The sequence below is a fragment of the Numenius arquata genome, chromosome W (assembly GCF_964106895.1).
Source record: "Numenius arquata chromosome W, bNumArq3.hap1.1, whole genome shotgun sequence".
In the NCBI taxonomy this organism is placed as follows: Eukaryota; Metazoa; Chordata; class Aves; order Charadriiformes; family Scolopacidae; genus Numenius; species Numenius arquata.
The window spans coordinates 35323296-35340488 of NC_133615.1; the positions used below are offsets into that span (position 1 = coordinate 35323296).

Genomic DNA, 17193 nt, shown 5'->3' on the forward strand with positions numbered 1-17193 from the left:
GTTGGCCCATCTTCAGAAAAGAGAATCACAGAATCTTCATGGTTGGAAGGGACCTTTGAGATCATCGAGTCCAACCACAAAAAAAAAAAAAAACAACAAAAAACCAACAAAAAAACCCCACAAACAGACACAAACCAACAATCTCGGGCACTAGAGCATGCCCTGAAGTGCCATGTCTACACGTTTCTTAAATACCTCCAGGGATGGCGACTCCACCACCTCCCTGGGCAGGCTGTTCCAGTGCCTGACCTGGTAGGCACGCCACTTTCCCAAGACAAGTGGGAAAAGGCGCTTTTCTCTCCAAGGGGAATAAAATCTGCAAGAGAAAAAAAAATATCAGCACATTTCACACACCACAGGGGAAGCAGAAGCAAAACAAATTCACTATTCAGGTTCCTCAGCCAGTAGTCTGGTAAACCCCTATTATTCAGGTATGGCACAAAAAATAGTTCCCAACATTTTCTCTCGCTCTGGAGAATGTTTTTAACCAGGCCCTTTCCTGCCTTACTGGCCACACATTTGGCTTTTCCCTACAAGCCTTGCCTGGCATTGCAGGATGAGATTGGGGCAGTTCAACTTTTGTGGATAATTGCTAACTCAACCCTGTCGCGACGGAGGGAAGACAGGGTCACTCAATATGAGTGATCAGCAAGCTTCGTTTATTGAACAGTACAGCTGTCTTTTATGCTTCATTATAATTAGCTGATACATATTCTGCAATACATCTTTCTGATTGGCCTGTCCTCCAAACTTCAACCCCGCCCTTAGTTCCTTCTTTACAGTTACTTTCATCCTCTTTTCCCAAGCCTGAGCAGCTGCAATCTCCCTGTTATCATACAACAATTACAGTCAAGGACAGGGTGTCCTTGCCAGCTCAGCAGTTACGGGGGCTGAATCCGATGTTTCTCAAGTTCTTGCTCGGCCAGCTGGATCATGTCTACGCGACCCTTCTCAGCTAGCCAGTCTCCCACAATTCCCTCGTTTTTATTTTGGGCAAGTAATACCTTTTCGGTGACTTGTTCAACTTTCTTAACTACACATCCCAGTATTACACGTGCTGCTATCAAAATCAGTATAATGACACCAACCCAACGAAGACCTTCCTTAATTCCATAATTATTTGCGTGGTTACATTAGATTGCTTAACTGCCCAACAAGCAAGCTTTTTTATGTTAGCTAAAGCATGTGCGGTCCCAACAGTGGGGATGATAGAGGCGACTATGTTAGTTGCTGTCCCCCACAACTCCACATTGTCATTACAATCAGAACCTAGGGTAGAAAGAGATCGTCTATTTCTAGTATGATATCTGAGGGTATGTATATTTGGAGCAAACAGTGTTAGTTGGCCCAGATAGCAGGGGCCTCCAAAATTGTCTTCAGGTGTTGTCGCCAGTGTGCTCAACAGCAGGTCTCACCCATTGGCTAGGAACCCAGATGGTACCTGTAGCAGTAGAAACACAGACATAACCACGTCCTACGTAAACCACCTCTGCAGGACCCACCCATTGTCCTGTTAGTCCATCGCAAAAGGGGTGACTTGCGAGCAAGAGTCAATCCCCCTACTCCCGCAACTGTGGCATTGGTCGGGTATGTTGGCCATTGAGCCGGCCATTTCCGTGTACTGATTATAGAAACATCGGCTCCAGTATCCAAAAGTGCGACAAGTGAGATGGTTTGGTCGCTGTACTGCACCGTAACCGATCGTCATGGCCGTTGGCGCAGGCCGATAGTTAGCAAGGCCATTTGTCCCGTAGATCCAAAACCACCTTGCCCTCGAGGTTGCTCCTGCAGCGGTTAAAGGGCCCCCGCAAGATGTGGCAGGGGAATCAACTGTGCCACCTTAGTGCCTTTAGCTACGAAAAGTGGTGGGAACAGCGTCTGAGCCATAATTTGAATCTCTCCGTAAAAGTCCTTATCAATCAGTCCCACCAAAACATTAAGTCCCAGCATAGTGGCAGATGAATGCCCTATAAGTAGCGCTCCGACCGCTTGTCCATTAATACAGATTGGTCCCTGTGTGCCGGTAGCAATTCTGACAGGTTTTGAGTCCAGTAGGGTGCAATCTACTGCTGTTGCCAGGTCCAGTCCGAGGCTTCCGCTTGTGGCTGGCTGGAGAGGAAGGGGTTGTGCGCTGCTGGGTAGGCAGTCGCTTTTTGTGTCGGCGCGGGGCGGCTTTTCCTGCTGGGTCATCCGTTTGCGATCCAGCTCGACGACAGGCAGCTTCGTTGTGAGTGTCTGGTCGACAGTTCTTGCACCACACGGAGTTGGCACTGCAGTCCCGCCTCATGTGTCCGGCGACGCCGCAACGGAAGCACCGCAAACGAGGTGGGCCGCGGGCATTTGACCGCCCAGCGGAGGTTTGCAAAGGAGCAAGGGCTGCTAAAACCTGACTCTGCGTAGCCTGCGCGTGTTCCTTTAAACTGTTCCCTAGCTCCTTTACTGCCTCAACTAACATTGCCTGTGGCCCCACCGGTACCTGTGCCATTCTTTCTAGTCCTTCCTCGATGGTCCATGTCCCTGGCAATGTAGCCAAGATGTTGCGTGTGGCCGGATTACTATTTTGTATAGCACACTGCTTTAGTATAGTGCCTCTGAGATAATCGGGCACCCCGGCCGCCTGTATGGCGTTTGCTACTCGATCGATAAACAAACCAAATGGCTCCTCTCTTCCTTGCTTAATACCCATATATGAAGGGATTCCTTTTTTTTTTTTTTTTTGAGTGAACAGCTTTTTTTTTTTTTTTTTTTTCCAGCTCGGTGTTGCAACAGGGCGTTAGCGACTGCCCGCCACGGCTTTATCAACTTTTTGGCCGTTTTATTATCGCATATAACTTCATCAAACAACTTATCCTCATATTTACGCCATTCCTCGTGTTCAAAAACCATATCTGGATTATCAAAGCAACCTCTCGCTACTCCATACGCTAATAACCCAGGCAACTCCCTTTTACAATCTATACCCTGAATGCTCCGCTTTTCTAAAAAGCATTTGAGCAAATCGTACGCCGCTTGTCTATTCATACCTTTGTCAGTGCTGTTGCAGCCTTTGCAAGACTTCGGCGGCGCGTGGCCGGCGGGACCCTCTATAGGTGCTCCCGGGCGCGGGGATTAATCCCTTAATCCCTTTCGCCTCCTGCGCTGCTTTCAGGACCGGTACCCAGGCTCCGTCGACTCGTGGCTCGCAGGTTCAGCCCTCTCTAGGGTCCCTGTTTCAGGCGCCATTTGTCGCGACGGAGGGAAGACAGGGTCACTCAATATGAGCGATCAGCAAGCTTCGTTTATTGAACAGTACAGCCGTCTTTTATGCTTCGTTATAATTAGCTAATACATATTCTGCAATACATCTTTCTGATTGGCCTGTCCTCCAAACTTCAACCCCGCCCTTAGTTCCTTCTTTACAGTTACTTTCATCCTCTTTTCCCAAGCCTGAGCAGCTGCAATCTCCCTGTTATCATACAACAATTACAGTCAAGGACAGGGTGTCCTTGCCAGCTCAGCAGTTACGGGGGCTGAATCCGATGTTTCTCAAGTTCTTGCTCGGCCAGCTGGATCATGTCTACGCGACCCTTCTCAGCTAGCCAGTCTCCCACACAACCCCATTGATTTCCCACAAGAAATAAGGAAGGACTTTGAATCAGAAAACTGAATATCAGTTTATATGATAACCCATCATACAGAATCACAAAATCTTCATGGTTGGAAGGGACCTTTGAGATCATCGAGTCCAACCACAAAAAAAAACAAAACAAAACAAAAAAAACACCCCAAAAAACCCACCAAAACACACAAAAAAAACCACCCAAAGAAACCACCCACAAACAGACACAAACCAACAATCTCAGGCACTAGAGCATGCCCTGAAGTGCCATGTCTACTGGAAGCAGGTAAGTATTAATACAGCACAAACACTGCATACCTGCAGAAGGCTTAGCTTTTGGACCTGAATTCTAGTTGTGCTGCTGTGGTGAGAAGTTAAGAGAAATAGTCTCTCCTAAATGAGGAGCTATTTTAAACCCCCTCTTGCACTGAATACACAAAGAAAGCTCAATATACTGTCCAAGTTTTAAGGTACATTTCAGCAGCGAGTAGAACAACCTCTGAAAATTTAAGCAAACAATATACCATTTAAAAATACAACTTCAGAATGTTTCACTTTTTTTTTTTTTTAATAAAACAAGCAAGCTCCCAAGAATCAACGTGAGATAAGAGAGACACACGGGGGACATCACAGGTTGCCAGGAAGAGAAGCAGGGAGGCAGCAACATTTTCTGCTGTGAGGTGTGTTAGCCTGTTGAGTTGCCGTCCAGGGAAACGGTAATAACTCAGGCCTGGTGTCAAGCTAGGCTGGACTAACACTAAATGGTGGTCCTGCTTTGATGGAGACACTTTTCTGTCCCCACTGGGCCCCTCAGTGGCAGCCTCAGTAGGAGGAGAAAAAGTAAAAGGATAAATTCCCTTGCCCAGCACAATCTTAGAATCCATGCAGCAACCAGGTGCAGATAGAGGCAAGGTCTCTGCCCTTTCTCTGCCTCAGCTGGTTCTCATCCATAAGCTCCATGACCATCTTAGCGTGGTGTTATGAACAAGCTGCTGTGAGTCAGCTTTAGCCCCTAGTAACCTTGGAGGCAATGGGGGACAGCTCATCTGGCCTTTGCAGTGTCCCTGCATGGGAGATGGAGAGCTCACACCCTTTGCTATTAATTCTGCTATACCTTTTGCTGGGTTTCTGCAGCTGTATGATGGTCAGCCAGGCTGCTGCCCTAATTTTGCTTTTCCCCTTTGTATCCCATATGCAGAGAAGCAGAGGGAACTGGCTCGGAAGGGATCCCTGAAGAATGGCAACATGGGAAGCCCAGTTAATCAGCAGCCCAAGAAGAACAATGTGATGGCACGAACAAGGTAAACGACTGGAAAAGCACTCAGCTGTGCTCTAAGCGGCAATCCCTAATGGCCTTAGGATGGGCAAGGATGATGTTCATTGCTATTTGCCTACTGTCAAACATGCTGCAAGAGCAGTGATGTCCCTTCCCAGAGCTGGCAGGCCCAGATGCTCTGTGCTGCAGTTGCATCCCATCCCCTGAGGAAATGCAGGGACAGCTAAGCTCAGGACTGGTGACAGTGCAGCCTGAAGGAGGCAGAGGCAGCCCAGCCTGGTCAAAATCAGGGGTTTTATATGGCTGTCATGCATGTTCTGGGTAGCCTCACATAACACATAATTCTGCCAGCAGGAGAGTGTACAATGCTACTTCATGTAATACAAAATGGTTTAGACCTTAGTTCTGCCTTGGCTGCTTTTATCCCAGTAGTCCCCCTGTTCCTTTTTGATGATCACCCCTTCTCCATACTGATTGACTTAAAGGCTTGTGAATAATCCATATCTCTGTGCTTTGCTATACACCTCCCGCACTTTGAACAGCATGGTCATACTTTGCTGGAGCTGCTTTGGCACATCTCTGTATGACAGTATCAGACAGTACTACAAACCACTGTAAAAAAAAAAAAAAAAAAAGATGTTCTTGGCTGAATACTTTCCTTTAGCATATTTCTATTTTTTCCATGCAAGCTTCAGTACACCAGTGTATCACTCACATTCAGGAGGAAGGAACTCCCCGAGTCCACAGGACTGCATGCTACTAAAAAGGTGGAAGTTTTTAGTCAAGGACCTTACTTTGAACGACAGCAGAATCTGCATGAATGATGGGTGTTTATTGATGAATGAAAAAGTTGCATGGATTACCATATATGAAGTAGAACAGGAGCTGCAGGTCAGAACCTCTCTGTATGCAACGCATCTGATAAATGAGGTTCCTCGTTCACATTAATTCCCAAAACCCACAGTAGTAGTCATAAATCATACCAGGACTTTGTCAAGTTTTATTTGTAAGCCCCTGTGATGTTGGAATACACTGCATTGCTCACTGCTCTGTTTGACTGTTGAGACCATATAAAGGTGCCAGGCCCTTAGTGGCAGCAAGAAGTTCAGCAGATGTTCTCATCTGGCTTTTCCATGTTTCTTTTTGGCAATAGGCTGCACACTAGCTTCCCAAGAGGAATGGTAGCAGATCTGCTGCTTGAGAAATTTAGAAACACTGAAAATAGTGGAGGAAGATGTTAAGGGAGAGAAGATGGGATAAGTACAGGTGCCTACCTGCAGAATTAGTGACTTCTGCTTGGAGAGGCTGCCAACGGAAAGAAGAGTGATTTGGGTGGGGAAGGGCAGAGTAGTGACACCCATTGACAAAAGCTTTTGAACAACCAGCTCAGTTTTATTCCATTTGTGGACACCTGAGCACTGTTCAGAGGACATGTGTGTGCCTCCACAGCCAAGCAAAGCCTGCTGGCAGTAGACTTGCTTTTCTTAGTTACTTTTCACACAGCTTTTACAAGCATCCCTTGGGATCTGCAACACAGAGGTTTGCGGCCATTGCTTGCAGATGTAGCCAAGCTCCGTTGTTCCCATATGGCTGGGAGGTTTCTGGCACAGGGTCTCACTGGCCCAGGTCTCTTCATCTCACAGCTCCCTTGGCTTTCTGGGAACCAAGCAGCACCACAAGCACAGCCCTAGTAATACCTTAGAATGGTTTGGTCTGCCTTGCCACAGACAGGGCAACCCTGGAAAGGCAGAAATACCACAAGCTTGTTCAAGCAGTTTCTTTTCACAAGATAATGGCTGCAGTACAATGGGAGATACTTTAGTGGGATACACTGCAAAACATTCAGGTTATGGTAGTTCTTTAAGTCTGAACTGTTGGCTTCCTCTGGTCTCTGCAGGAAGAGACTAAGCTAAATCCATTTCCACTTTAATAGCTCTGTTCTTCTCCTCATCAAATATGTTTTCCTTCATTCAGGCAAACTACATTGCCTCTCCTAGTCTCTACTCCCCTTCCTTCCCCAAGGCTTCTGTTCTTCTGTATTATCTGTATGAATTTCTGACACCCAGCCTCTAGTACCAGGTTGCCTTCACTACTCGGTCTTCTCCTGGGGCAGGGGCACAGCCAGCCTTAGAGGTGAAAGGATCTGAATCCATAACATGCTTAGTCTCCCTAAGAGCAAATAAAATGTGAACGAGGTTGGGGTGATGCTGACATACTCACTATGAGCACAAGCAGAGCCTACAACACCATCTGCACCACTTCCACACATCCAGATACTGTAGCCCACTCTGAGGATAACCTAAACTCAGATTTTGTCATAACATATTTCATGTTAAGTGAGCAAAAACACCAAGACAAGAAGCTCATACTAGGACACCTGCAGATGAAAGCAGCCACAACTGCAATCTTTGTTCCAAGGACAGTGGGAAACAAAACAATGACAATCAGGATGCAAGGGAAAGATACAGATCAGGGCAAAGACATTAGCACAGTTTTTGTCTGTTGCAGAAAAATTGAAGTTCTGTTACTAAGAGAAAAGACATTTCTCAACGTATAGGGTTTTTTTAATCAAATAACACCACAAAAGGCCCTTCTCCTAGACCTCCACTAGTGCTTTGTTCACTCATGATATAGTAACAACTGTCAGCGAGTATATATGGAGCACTGACTTGAAAACTGGAGAACAAGCAAGGGAGTCAGTACTTCCGATATGTGTGTGAGCAAGCTGCTGCTGTCAGATCACAGCTTCAGTTTTAGTTCCAGACATCATCTTGAGGGGCACCATGGACTTCCAGAGGGCAAACTTTGGTCTTTTCAGGAGCCTACTTGATAGAGTCCTTTGGGAGGCTGTCCTGAAGGGCAAAGGTGACCAGGAAGGATAGATATTTTTCAAGAAAGAAATTTTAAAGACACAGGAGCAGGCTGTCCCCAGGTGCCAAAAAAACAAGTCATCAGAGCAAAAGACCAGCCTGGTTGAACAGGAAGATACAGTTACAACTTAGGGAACAAAGGAGTTTGGAACAAGGGGCAGGCCACTTTCATGGTTTGGGCGGGGTTGAACAGCAACAATATGACAGATGCTCTCCCCCACCTCTCACTCCAAAGAGAAAAAGAAAAGAGATAGAGTTATGAGTTTAGAAAAAACTAAACAACTTCAATGAAATATAATTAGTACAATAAGAAAAGGAAATAATAAAACAGATTATTTTATATATAAAAATACACAAAACTGTACCAAGCTGCCAGGGGGAAGTCACCAGCAGACACTGGGAAAGTTCCAGACTGGTCTCAGCAATGAATGGGAACTGGATTCCAGAACACTCTGATGGGAAGAGAATGTAAAGGAAGTGAGACAATCGCCCTCAGACATCAATCATAAAAAAAAAACAAGCCAAAAAAAAACATTGAAAACCAACCCTTGAAAAGGAGACAACCTGCCCATATTGATCCCTCAGCTTTTATACTATGTGGCATACCATTACAACTAGTTTTTCCAGCCGGTCAGCAATATCTTGCCATAATTCAGCAGCCCAGATGGGTTTACCTTTGCACTGCCAGTTGCTCTGCTTACATTGCTTTAACTACCCCCACAGAGCATTTGCCACCATCCATGAGTCAGTACAGAGATAGAGTATTGGCCACTGTTCTCGTTCAGCAGTGTCTAAGGCCAGCTGGATGGCTTTTACCTCTGCACATTGACTCGATTCTCCTTGTCCTTCAGCAGCTTCTGCAACTTGTCTTGTAGGACTCCACACAGCAGCTTCCACCTTTGATGTTTCCCTACAATACAAGACCCATCAGTGAACAGAGCATACTGTTTCTCATTATCTGAGAGTTCATTATATGGTGGGGCTCCCTCAGCACGCGTTACCACCTCCTCTGGTGGCATTGCGGAATCTTTGCCTTCGGGCCAGTTTGTGATCACTTCTACGATTCCTGGACGATTTGGGTTTCCTATTTGAGCTCTCTGTGTGATTAAGGCAACCCACTTACTCCAGGCAGCATCGGTGGCATGAGGAGTAGAAGGAACTTTACCTTTGAACACCCAGCCCAGCACTGGTAATCGGGGCGTCAGGAGGAGCTGGGCTTCGGTACCAATTACCTCTGAAGCAGCTCCAACTCCTTCATATGCTGCCAAGATTTCTTTCTCAGTTGGGGTATAGTTGGCCTCGGAGCCTTTGTATCCTCGACTCCAGAATCCTAGGGGTCGACCTCGAGTCTCCCCTGGTACTTTCTGCCAGAGGCTCCAGGTAGGACCATTGTCCCCAGCTGCAGCGTAGAGCACATTTTTAATGTCCCATCCTGTTCAGACTGGTCCAAGGGCTACTGCATGCACAATCTCATAGAATCATGGAATGGTTAGAGTTGGAAGGGACCTTAAAGATCATCAAGTTCCAACCCCCCTGCCATGGGCAGGGACACCTCCACTAGACCAGGTTGCTCAAAGCCCCATCCAGCCTGGCCTTAAATACTTCCAGGGATGGGGCATCCACAACTTCCCTGGGCGACCTGTTCCATCTCTTGTTTAATTTGCTCAAAGGCCTGTCGTGGCTCAGGACCACACGTAAACTCATTTTTCTTTCGAGTCACTTCATAGAGAGGTTTCACAATCTGACTATAACCTGGAATATTAGGGCCAGCCAGCATGGGTTTATGAAAGGGAGGTCCTGCTTAACCAACCTGATCTCTTTCTATTACCATGTGACCCGCCTTCTGGATGGGGGAAAGGCTGTGGACGTTGTCTACCTGGACTTTGGTAAGGCCTCTGACACCGTCCCCCACAGCGTTCTCCTGGGGAAGCTGGCGAATCATGGCATAGAGAAGTGTACTCTTCACTGGGTAAAAAACTGGCTGGATGGCCGTGCCCAGAGAGTTGTGATTAATGGGGTGAAATCTTGTTGGCGGACGGTCACCAGTGGTGTCCCTCAGGGCTCAGTTTTGGGGCCAGTCTTGTTTAATATCTTTATTGATGATCTGGATGAGGGGATTGAGTGCACCCTCAGTAAGCTTGCAGACAACACCAAACTAGGTGGGAGTGTTGATCTGCTTGAGGGTCGGAAGGCTCTACAGAGGGACCTGGACAGGTTGGATCAATGGGCCAAGGCCAATTGTATGAGGTTCAACAAGGCCAAGTGCTGGGTCCTGCATTTTGGTCACAACAACCCCAGGCAACGCTACAGGCTCGGGGAAGAGTGGCTGGAAAGTTGCCCAGCAGAAAAGGACCTGGGGGTGTTGGTGGACAGCTGGCTTAACATGAGCCAGCAGTGTGCCCAGGTGGCCAAGAAGGCCAATGGCATCCTGGCCTGTATCAGGAATAGCATGGCCAGCAGGAGTAGGGAAGTGATCGTGCCTCTGTACTCGGCCCTGGTGAGACCTCACCTTGAGTACTGTGTTCAGTTCTGAGCTCCTCACTACAGGAAGGACATTGAGCTGCTGGAGCGTGTCCAGAGGAGAGCCACCAAGCTGGTGAGGGGTCTAGAGAACAAGTCATATGAGGAGAGGCTGAGGGAACTGGGCATGTTTATTTTGGAGAAGAGGAGGCTGAGGGGAGACCTCATTGCCCTCTACAACTGCCTGAAAGGAGGTTGTAGACAGGTGGGTGTTGGCCTCTTCTCCCAAGTGAATAATGACAGGACCAGAGGAAATGGTCTGAAGTTGCGGCAGGGGAGATTTAGATTGGACATTAGGAAGAATTACTTTACTGAAAGAGCAGTCAGGCAATGGAACAGCCTGCCCAGGGAGGTGGTGGAGTCACCATCCCTGGAGGTATTTAAGAAACATGTAGACATGGCACTTCAGGGCATGCTCTAGTGGCATGCTCTAGTGGCCGAGATTGTAGGGGTTTTTTGTGTGTGTATTGTTGGACTCTGTGATCTCAGAGGTCCTTTCCAACCATGATGATTCTGTGATTCTGTAATAAGCATTCTCCAGAAACCTACAACAACTAAGAAGGCTTGTGTTTCCTTTTTGTTACTTGGTAGGGACATAGACGTTATTTTGTTAATCACATCCATTGGGCTCTGGCGACGCCCACCTTGCCATTTAATTCCCAAGAACCGGATGCCTCATGCAGGTCCCTTGGCCTTACCTCTTTTTACAGCAAAACCTGCTTTCAGAAGAATCTCGATTACTTTCTTACCTTGCTTGAAAGCTTCTTCTGCTGTATTACCCCACATGATGATGTCATCAATGTATTGCAGGTGTTCTGGAGCTCCACCCTTCTCCAATGCAGTCTGGATCAGTCCATGGCAAATAGTAGGGCTGTGTTTCCACCCCTGGGGCAGTCGATTCCAGGTGCACTGGACGCCCCTCCACATGAAAGCAAACCGTGGCCTGCACTCTGCTGCCAAAGGAATAGAGGAAAAGGCATTAGCAATGTCAGTTGTAGCACACCACTTGGCTGCCTTTGACTCCAGTTCATACTGCAGTTCTAGCATGTCTGGCACAGCAGCGCTCAGTGGGGGTGTGACTTCATTCAGGCCACGATAGTCTACTGGTAATCTCCAGTCTCCATCAGACATTGGCACTGACCATATCAGGCTGTTAAAGGGTGAGCGAGTCTTGCTGATCACTCCTTGGGTCTCCAGCCGACAAATCAGGTTCTGGATGGGAATCAGAGAGTCTCAGTTAGTGCGATACTGTCGTCGATACACTGTGGCAGTAGCAATTGGCACCTGCTGTTCTTTAACCCTCAGCAGTCCCACCACAGAAGGGTCATCTGAAAGGCCAGGTAAGGTAGACAGCTGTGCAATGTCCTCAGTCTCTACAGCTGCTATACCAAAAGCCCACCGATACCCTTTCGGGTCTTTGAAATACCCTCTCTTGAGGAAGTCTATGTCAAGAATGCACGGGGCATCTGGGCCAGTCACAACAGGGTGCTTCTCCCATTTATTCCCATTCAGGCTCACTTCGGCCTCCAGTACAGTCAGTTCTTGAGACCCTCCTGTCACAGCAGCAATAGTAACAGATTCTTCCCCTCTATGATTCGATGGCATTAGGGTGCACTGTGCACCAGTGTCCACCATGGCTTTATACTTTTGTGGTTCTAATGTGCCAGGCCATCGAATCCACACAGTCCAATAAATTCGGTTATCCCTCTCCTCCTCCTGGCTGGAGGCAGGGCAACCCTAATGTTGAGGACAACATCTACAATTACAAGATGAGTTCCTGTCTGTACTGGGGCATCGCTTACTCTGGACTGGAGCAGCCACCTTCATGCAACAATCCTTTCTTCTGTCTGCTTTACCTTGCAACTCAAGCACTTGTGCCTGTAGGGCTGAAGTAGGTTTTTTATGCCATCTCCTCATGTCCTCTCCATAGTTGCAGAGGCAAAACTACAGGAAACCTCGGAGCGAGTCCTGTTTCCCTTTGGTTGGTCTCATAGGAGGGCGTTTTTTTCTTAATGGCTGCAACTTGGGTCTGAGCTGCAACTCGGGTCTGTTCAGGGGAAGAGTGGGATTCTCTCCCCATCTCAGACAGTTTTTCAAGCAGTTTCTCATTTTGCTCAGCTATTGCCTTGGTCACTTTCTCTATTGTCTCAGTCATTGTCTTAGTTTATTCAGCCATTTTCTCAGCCATTTGCTCAGTTATTGCCTCAGTCATTCTATCAGTTTTCTCAGTCAGGTTTTCTATCGCTGCTACACCAAAGAGACGAGAGAGACTATCTTCATACTGTCATACCCTGTCAGCAACCTCACTTACAGTTGGTGTATCAGTATCAGAGCCTCCCCAGACCATTGTTGACAAAGCGTGGGAATACACCGATGGTGCACTCTGCACAAACCTTCTCAACAGAGATCGTTGGCACGGTATCTCATCACGGTCTACATTCACTTCCCAGTCACCATAAACCACCTCTCGCACAGCCAGTTCTCTCAGGTACTTAATACCTTTCTCCCTGCTGGTCCATTGCCTTGGACGGCATTGGATATCATCCTTAAAGGGATATCTGCTCTTTACGGCTGATAGCAGTCGCCTCCAGAGACTGAGAGCGTCTGCCTTTCTCCCACTCGCTTTATCAATACCTCCCTCTTTGGCCAGGTTTCCCAGCTGCTTGGCCTCTCTACCATCTAAGTCTATGGAATGAGCTCCATTGTCCCAGCATCGGAGCAACCAGGAGAGAAGTGGCTCCCCATCGTGACAAGTCCTTCCTCATATTTTGCAAATCCTTTATAGAGAAGGATTTAATAATTATCTCTACATATGAGCCCTCATCCCGTGTTGACGCTGCCTGAGAAAGACCCTCTCCTTTATCTACCCGAGAAGAACCCTCTCCTGAATCTGCTTTAAGAGGGTGCTTTCCTTTATCTACTCTAGAAGGACCCTCTCCTGGATCTTCTTCAGAGGAACCCTCTCCCATGCTGTCTGGCTTGGGCAGGTCTTTGTCGTAAGGGGCAGGGGAACGACCTGACTTTCTTTTCTGCTTCCTGGTCACCGGAGCAACTTGTGCCGCTTCTGCTGGCGCTGGGGTAGCGGCAGTGCTCGGTTTGGGAGCTGGAGCAGTGACAGCGCTGGCTGTCGGGGCCGGAGCGGCCGGTGCCGCTACGGGCGGGGGAGGGGCTGGGGATAGAGGGGTGGGGGGTGCGGGCGGCGGAGCCACTTTTACCGCCGGCTGCTGAGTGACCGGGGCCGGGATGGGCCGGGGCGCGGCTAGTGCCGGGGCCGGAACCGTGGCTCTCGCCGGTGCTGGTGGAGGTGCGGGCCTGGCCGGTCCCGGTGTGGGGGGGGGACAACTGATGCCACTGGGGCCGGTGTCGGCGTGGCCAGGGGCGTAGCTTTCACCGGGGCCGGAGCCTTGGCTTGTGCCGGGACCGGTGTCGGCGTGACTTTGGCCGGTGCCAGTGGCTGTGGGGGGGGCAGCCGATGCCGCTGGGACCGCTGTCGGCGTGACTTTCGCCGGTGCCAGCGGCTTGGCTTGGGCCGGAGCCAGGGCTGGTTCTGTTTGTGTCTGTACTGTGGCTTTCGCTGGGGCTGGGGGGGCAACCGTTTGTGTCTCTGCTGTGGCTTTTGCTGGGGCCCTTGTCTGAGTTTCTGCTATCTCTGATTTCACCCGTGTCTGAGTAGCAATATTGCATGTCACATAACACTCGCTCCTGTACGGATATTTAATGATAAATAACCCCTGCAGCACATTCAGTAACATCGACAACAAAATCACGACCACATGACAGTAGCAATCATCACAATCATTCTCTAAACAGCCCAAAGGTTTTTCATCCCCTAGTTCCGTTGGTGTCACTTTGGGATAATCATTAAAGGGCAAAGTAAACTTCCCCCAGGTAAAACCGAAAGTGTAATAAGCAACAGAATCCATCACATGATGCCCGAGATATGCAGATATCATAGTAATCCAATTGATCACATTATACATCTGAAGGCAAATACACACCAACATAGCACGCTTGGCCCACTGCATCCAAACACAAACCAAAAATAAACCCATCCAAACACAAAAAAATCAATATACTCGACCAGTTAAACACCACTGCATCAATTAACTTCATACAAAGCTCTCTAAAAATACCATATAACATATCACGTAGGAGCACCATGATATGAGCTGTCTGTTCTCCCTGAGCAAGCTGGAATTCAAACTATTCAGGCAATCTATCTGATCAAGCTCCGTTCGTGCCCTACATTGGGTGCCAATAAATCTGTCATGGTTTAGGCCGAATTGGCCAATCAGAATGACAGATGGCTAGCCTGCCTTCCCCCCCCCCCCCCCCCCCCCAAAGAGAGGAGAGGAAGAGATAAGGAGATTTACAAGTTTAGAATGAACTGAACTACTTTATGAAGTATTAATATTAAAATCAAAAAAAGGAAATAATGAAATAGATACAATATATACAAAACCATATCAAGCTCCCAGGATGACGTCACCAGCAGGCACTGGGGAAGTCCCAGACTGGACTCAGCGACGGATGGGAACTGGATTCCAGCTCTGGAGGCAGGAACACACGGATTGGGATCACAGGCAGATGAACAGACAGGGTCTTCTTTGGACGTCGACCATTGTAGAAAGAGAGTTGACCCTTTGATCCCTCAGCTTTTATACTGAGCATGGGGCAGATGGGATGGAATACCCCAGTTGGTCAGGTTTGGGTCACCTGTCCTGTCCGCTCCTCCCCACAGGTGGGACCCCTCTATACTTTTTTCCGTTTCCGACCCTCTAAGGGGGCAAATAACGAAATGGGCTGACCTTGGTTGTTATAGCAATAAGTATAAGCAAGGGCCTCTCTGCATACCGTTCCTTGGCATGTAGCACAAACATTGGTCTTATCACTCTGAGAACGAGCAGTTTTCTCCACAATATGCCGTTAATTTCAGAGAGTTAGAAGAGGCCTAGCTAAGATGTAACATTACTGAACAGAAAGTTGGTTCTGTTTTACCTCAAACCGGGACACTGGGATACAGTTAAGATCTGTCTGGTCATGGGTTTCTTGTTCATTCTCCTCTAGTTTGGACCGTAAGATTTTTTCCCAGTCCAGGGCATCCAACAGAGCCATGTGGAGTTGCTGAGTGGTGTTACGCTCAGTGGCTAATTGGTTTTGCAAAATTTCAGTTTGCTCTTGCAAGGATTTGATTGTCTCTTCTTCTACTTGCCTGGTCAGGTGTCTATCCTTTTGGGCTGCGGTCAGTGCTGCCCCTAAAACAGCACTTTACCTAACTGCAACCGTTGCTCCTTCGCAAGGGTAGTGATACGACTTGCCACTGCTTCTGGATTATGACAATTATCGTGGGCCCAGACCACTCCTGGTGGAGTACACGCCTTGTTACTCCTTCAGTTTCTCAAGAATCAGGGAGCAGTCAAGCACCGACATTTCCCAGGCTGTCATGGCTTGCTACTGCTCGAACCTCTCCCAACTTATATCGAGACGTCACTTTCCAGTTCTCCTTGTCTGTGTTCATGGGATGGAGAATCAGTATCCCTCAGGACCCTCCAACACCGAGGGGATCCTGTCCATGATGCCAATTTAAAATGACATGCCCCACTCAGAAAAGGAAGGTGTGTGTTTGAGTGACTCAGATTCACAAATCCCCAGCGGCGCGGGCTAAGGTGAGCATATGCGGGGGTGTCAACTTTAATATGCATTTTGTGAATAATGAGGCAAAAGTCATTCATCGGGCACAGTAGCCTTTCGAAGAAACAAAGAACTACACAGATTTCTGTTATCTTGTCCTTGAGGACGAAAAGCAGGGCTGTCCGGTTTCTGCAGGACTTCCTCCTCCAGGCATGTCCTGTGCTATTCAGGCAAGTTTCTTTCCCGCCCGAGTCACACAAGAGATAAGCAAGTGTTAGCCTTATCAGTTCTTTGAGCAGAAGGCCTGGCGTTATCCAGACTCCACATTATCCATCCCCTGGTTGTAGCTTCATTTCAAGGTACTTTGGAGTGAGACATTCCTCAGAAAGGCTCGGAGGGCCTCTCTCCCTCCCTTTCATTTCTCACCATTTGTTTCGGGAATTTACAAGTCTCTTACAGTAGAGCTCAAGAAACACCCTTACGCTCCTGATATCTCAGAGATGGGACAGAAGACTCAGGGAGGAGCATTGCATTGTGTGCCACGGCTGCTGCTGGAATTAAAAGATGTTGGGATTCCTGCTAAAGTGGTCCTGCTCTTTAGGTATGCTGGAGTGCCATTTACTCGGTACCTGCAGAAAATAAGGTATCCAGTTGGTTTCATTGCTGGACAGGAGGAGCATTATCTCTTTGAAGCCATGATGATTGACTTGTGAACAAGAGAGATTTTCCATTGTCTTTTCCCCTGTCCTTTTTTGATCTGTCTTTTTCAATAACTGATAGCTGCTAATCAGGCTGTTCCAAAATCAGCAGAGTAAAACAGAGATAGTTTTGTTAAGCTTTCCCGCTCACAATCCTTTTCTCCACCCTAACAGCAGTACCCAGAACATCTATTCTCGTTGTGGTGCTGGTGGGCAGAGCACTAGCAGCTGCAGAAGTCCTGTCCATCTGCAGAGTTAGGACAGCATTGCATTGCCTCAGACACGGAAGCAGAGGGCTCAGGGCTTTAACATAGAAAGTTAACTTTTTCCAGCAGGTGTGATCGTCTGTCTGTTAGGGACTCAGTCCTGGCTGCTACTTCTTTTCGTATCAGCCTATATAAGTGATTGCTAATAAAATCTACAATTTAAACCAGGGCACCAAGGTGAAAAGCTCTGTCATCCTTCATCAGTGCCTTATGACGTTGAGGCACCAGAGTTAATCTTATGAAAGGAATTGGCAAAATGACAAGTCAATTTTTTTTAATTTAATTGACCTTGTATTTTGATGATCAGTTGGAGCCACTGACCCTTAAATGAGTC

At 47.8% G+C, this 17193-nt stretch overlaps 1 protein-coding gene across 2 annotated transcripts in view; it reads left to right on the top strand.

Annotated features, from left to right (window-relative positions):
- The window catches only part of LOC141476680 (protein FAM219A-like), a 178504-nt gene that overhangs the window by 114780 nt on the left and 46531 nt on the right, over positions 1–17193 (top strand). For both annotated transcript variants that reach the window (XM_074165486.1, XM_074165487.1), the window contains exon 3: positions 4797–4899. In XM_074165486.1, coding sequence (XP_074021587.1) covers positions 4797–4899 — 103 coding nt within the window. The remainder of the gene's footprint in view (positions 1–4796; positions 4900–17193) is intronic.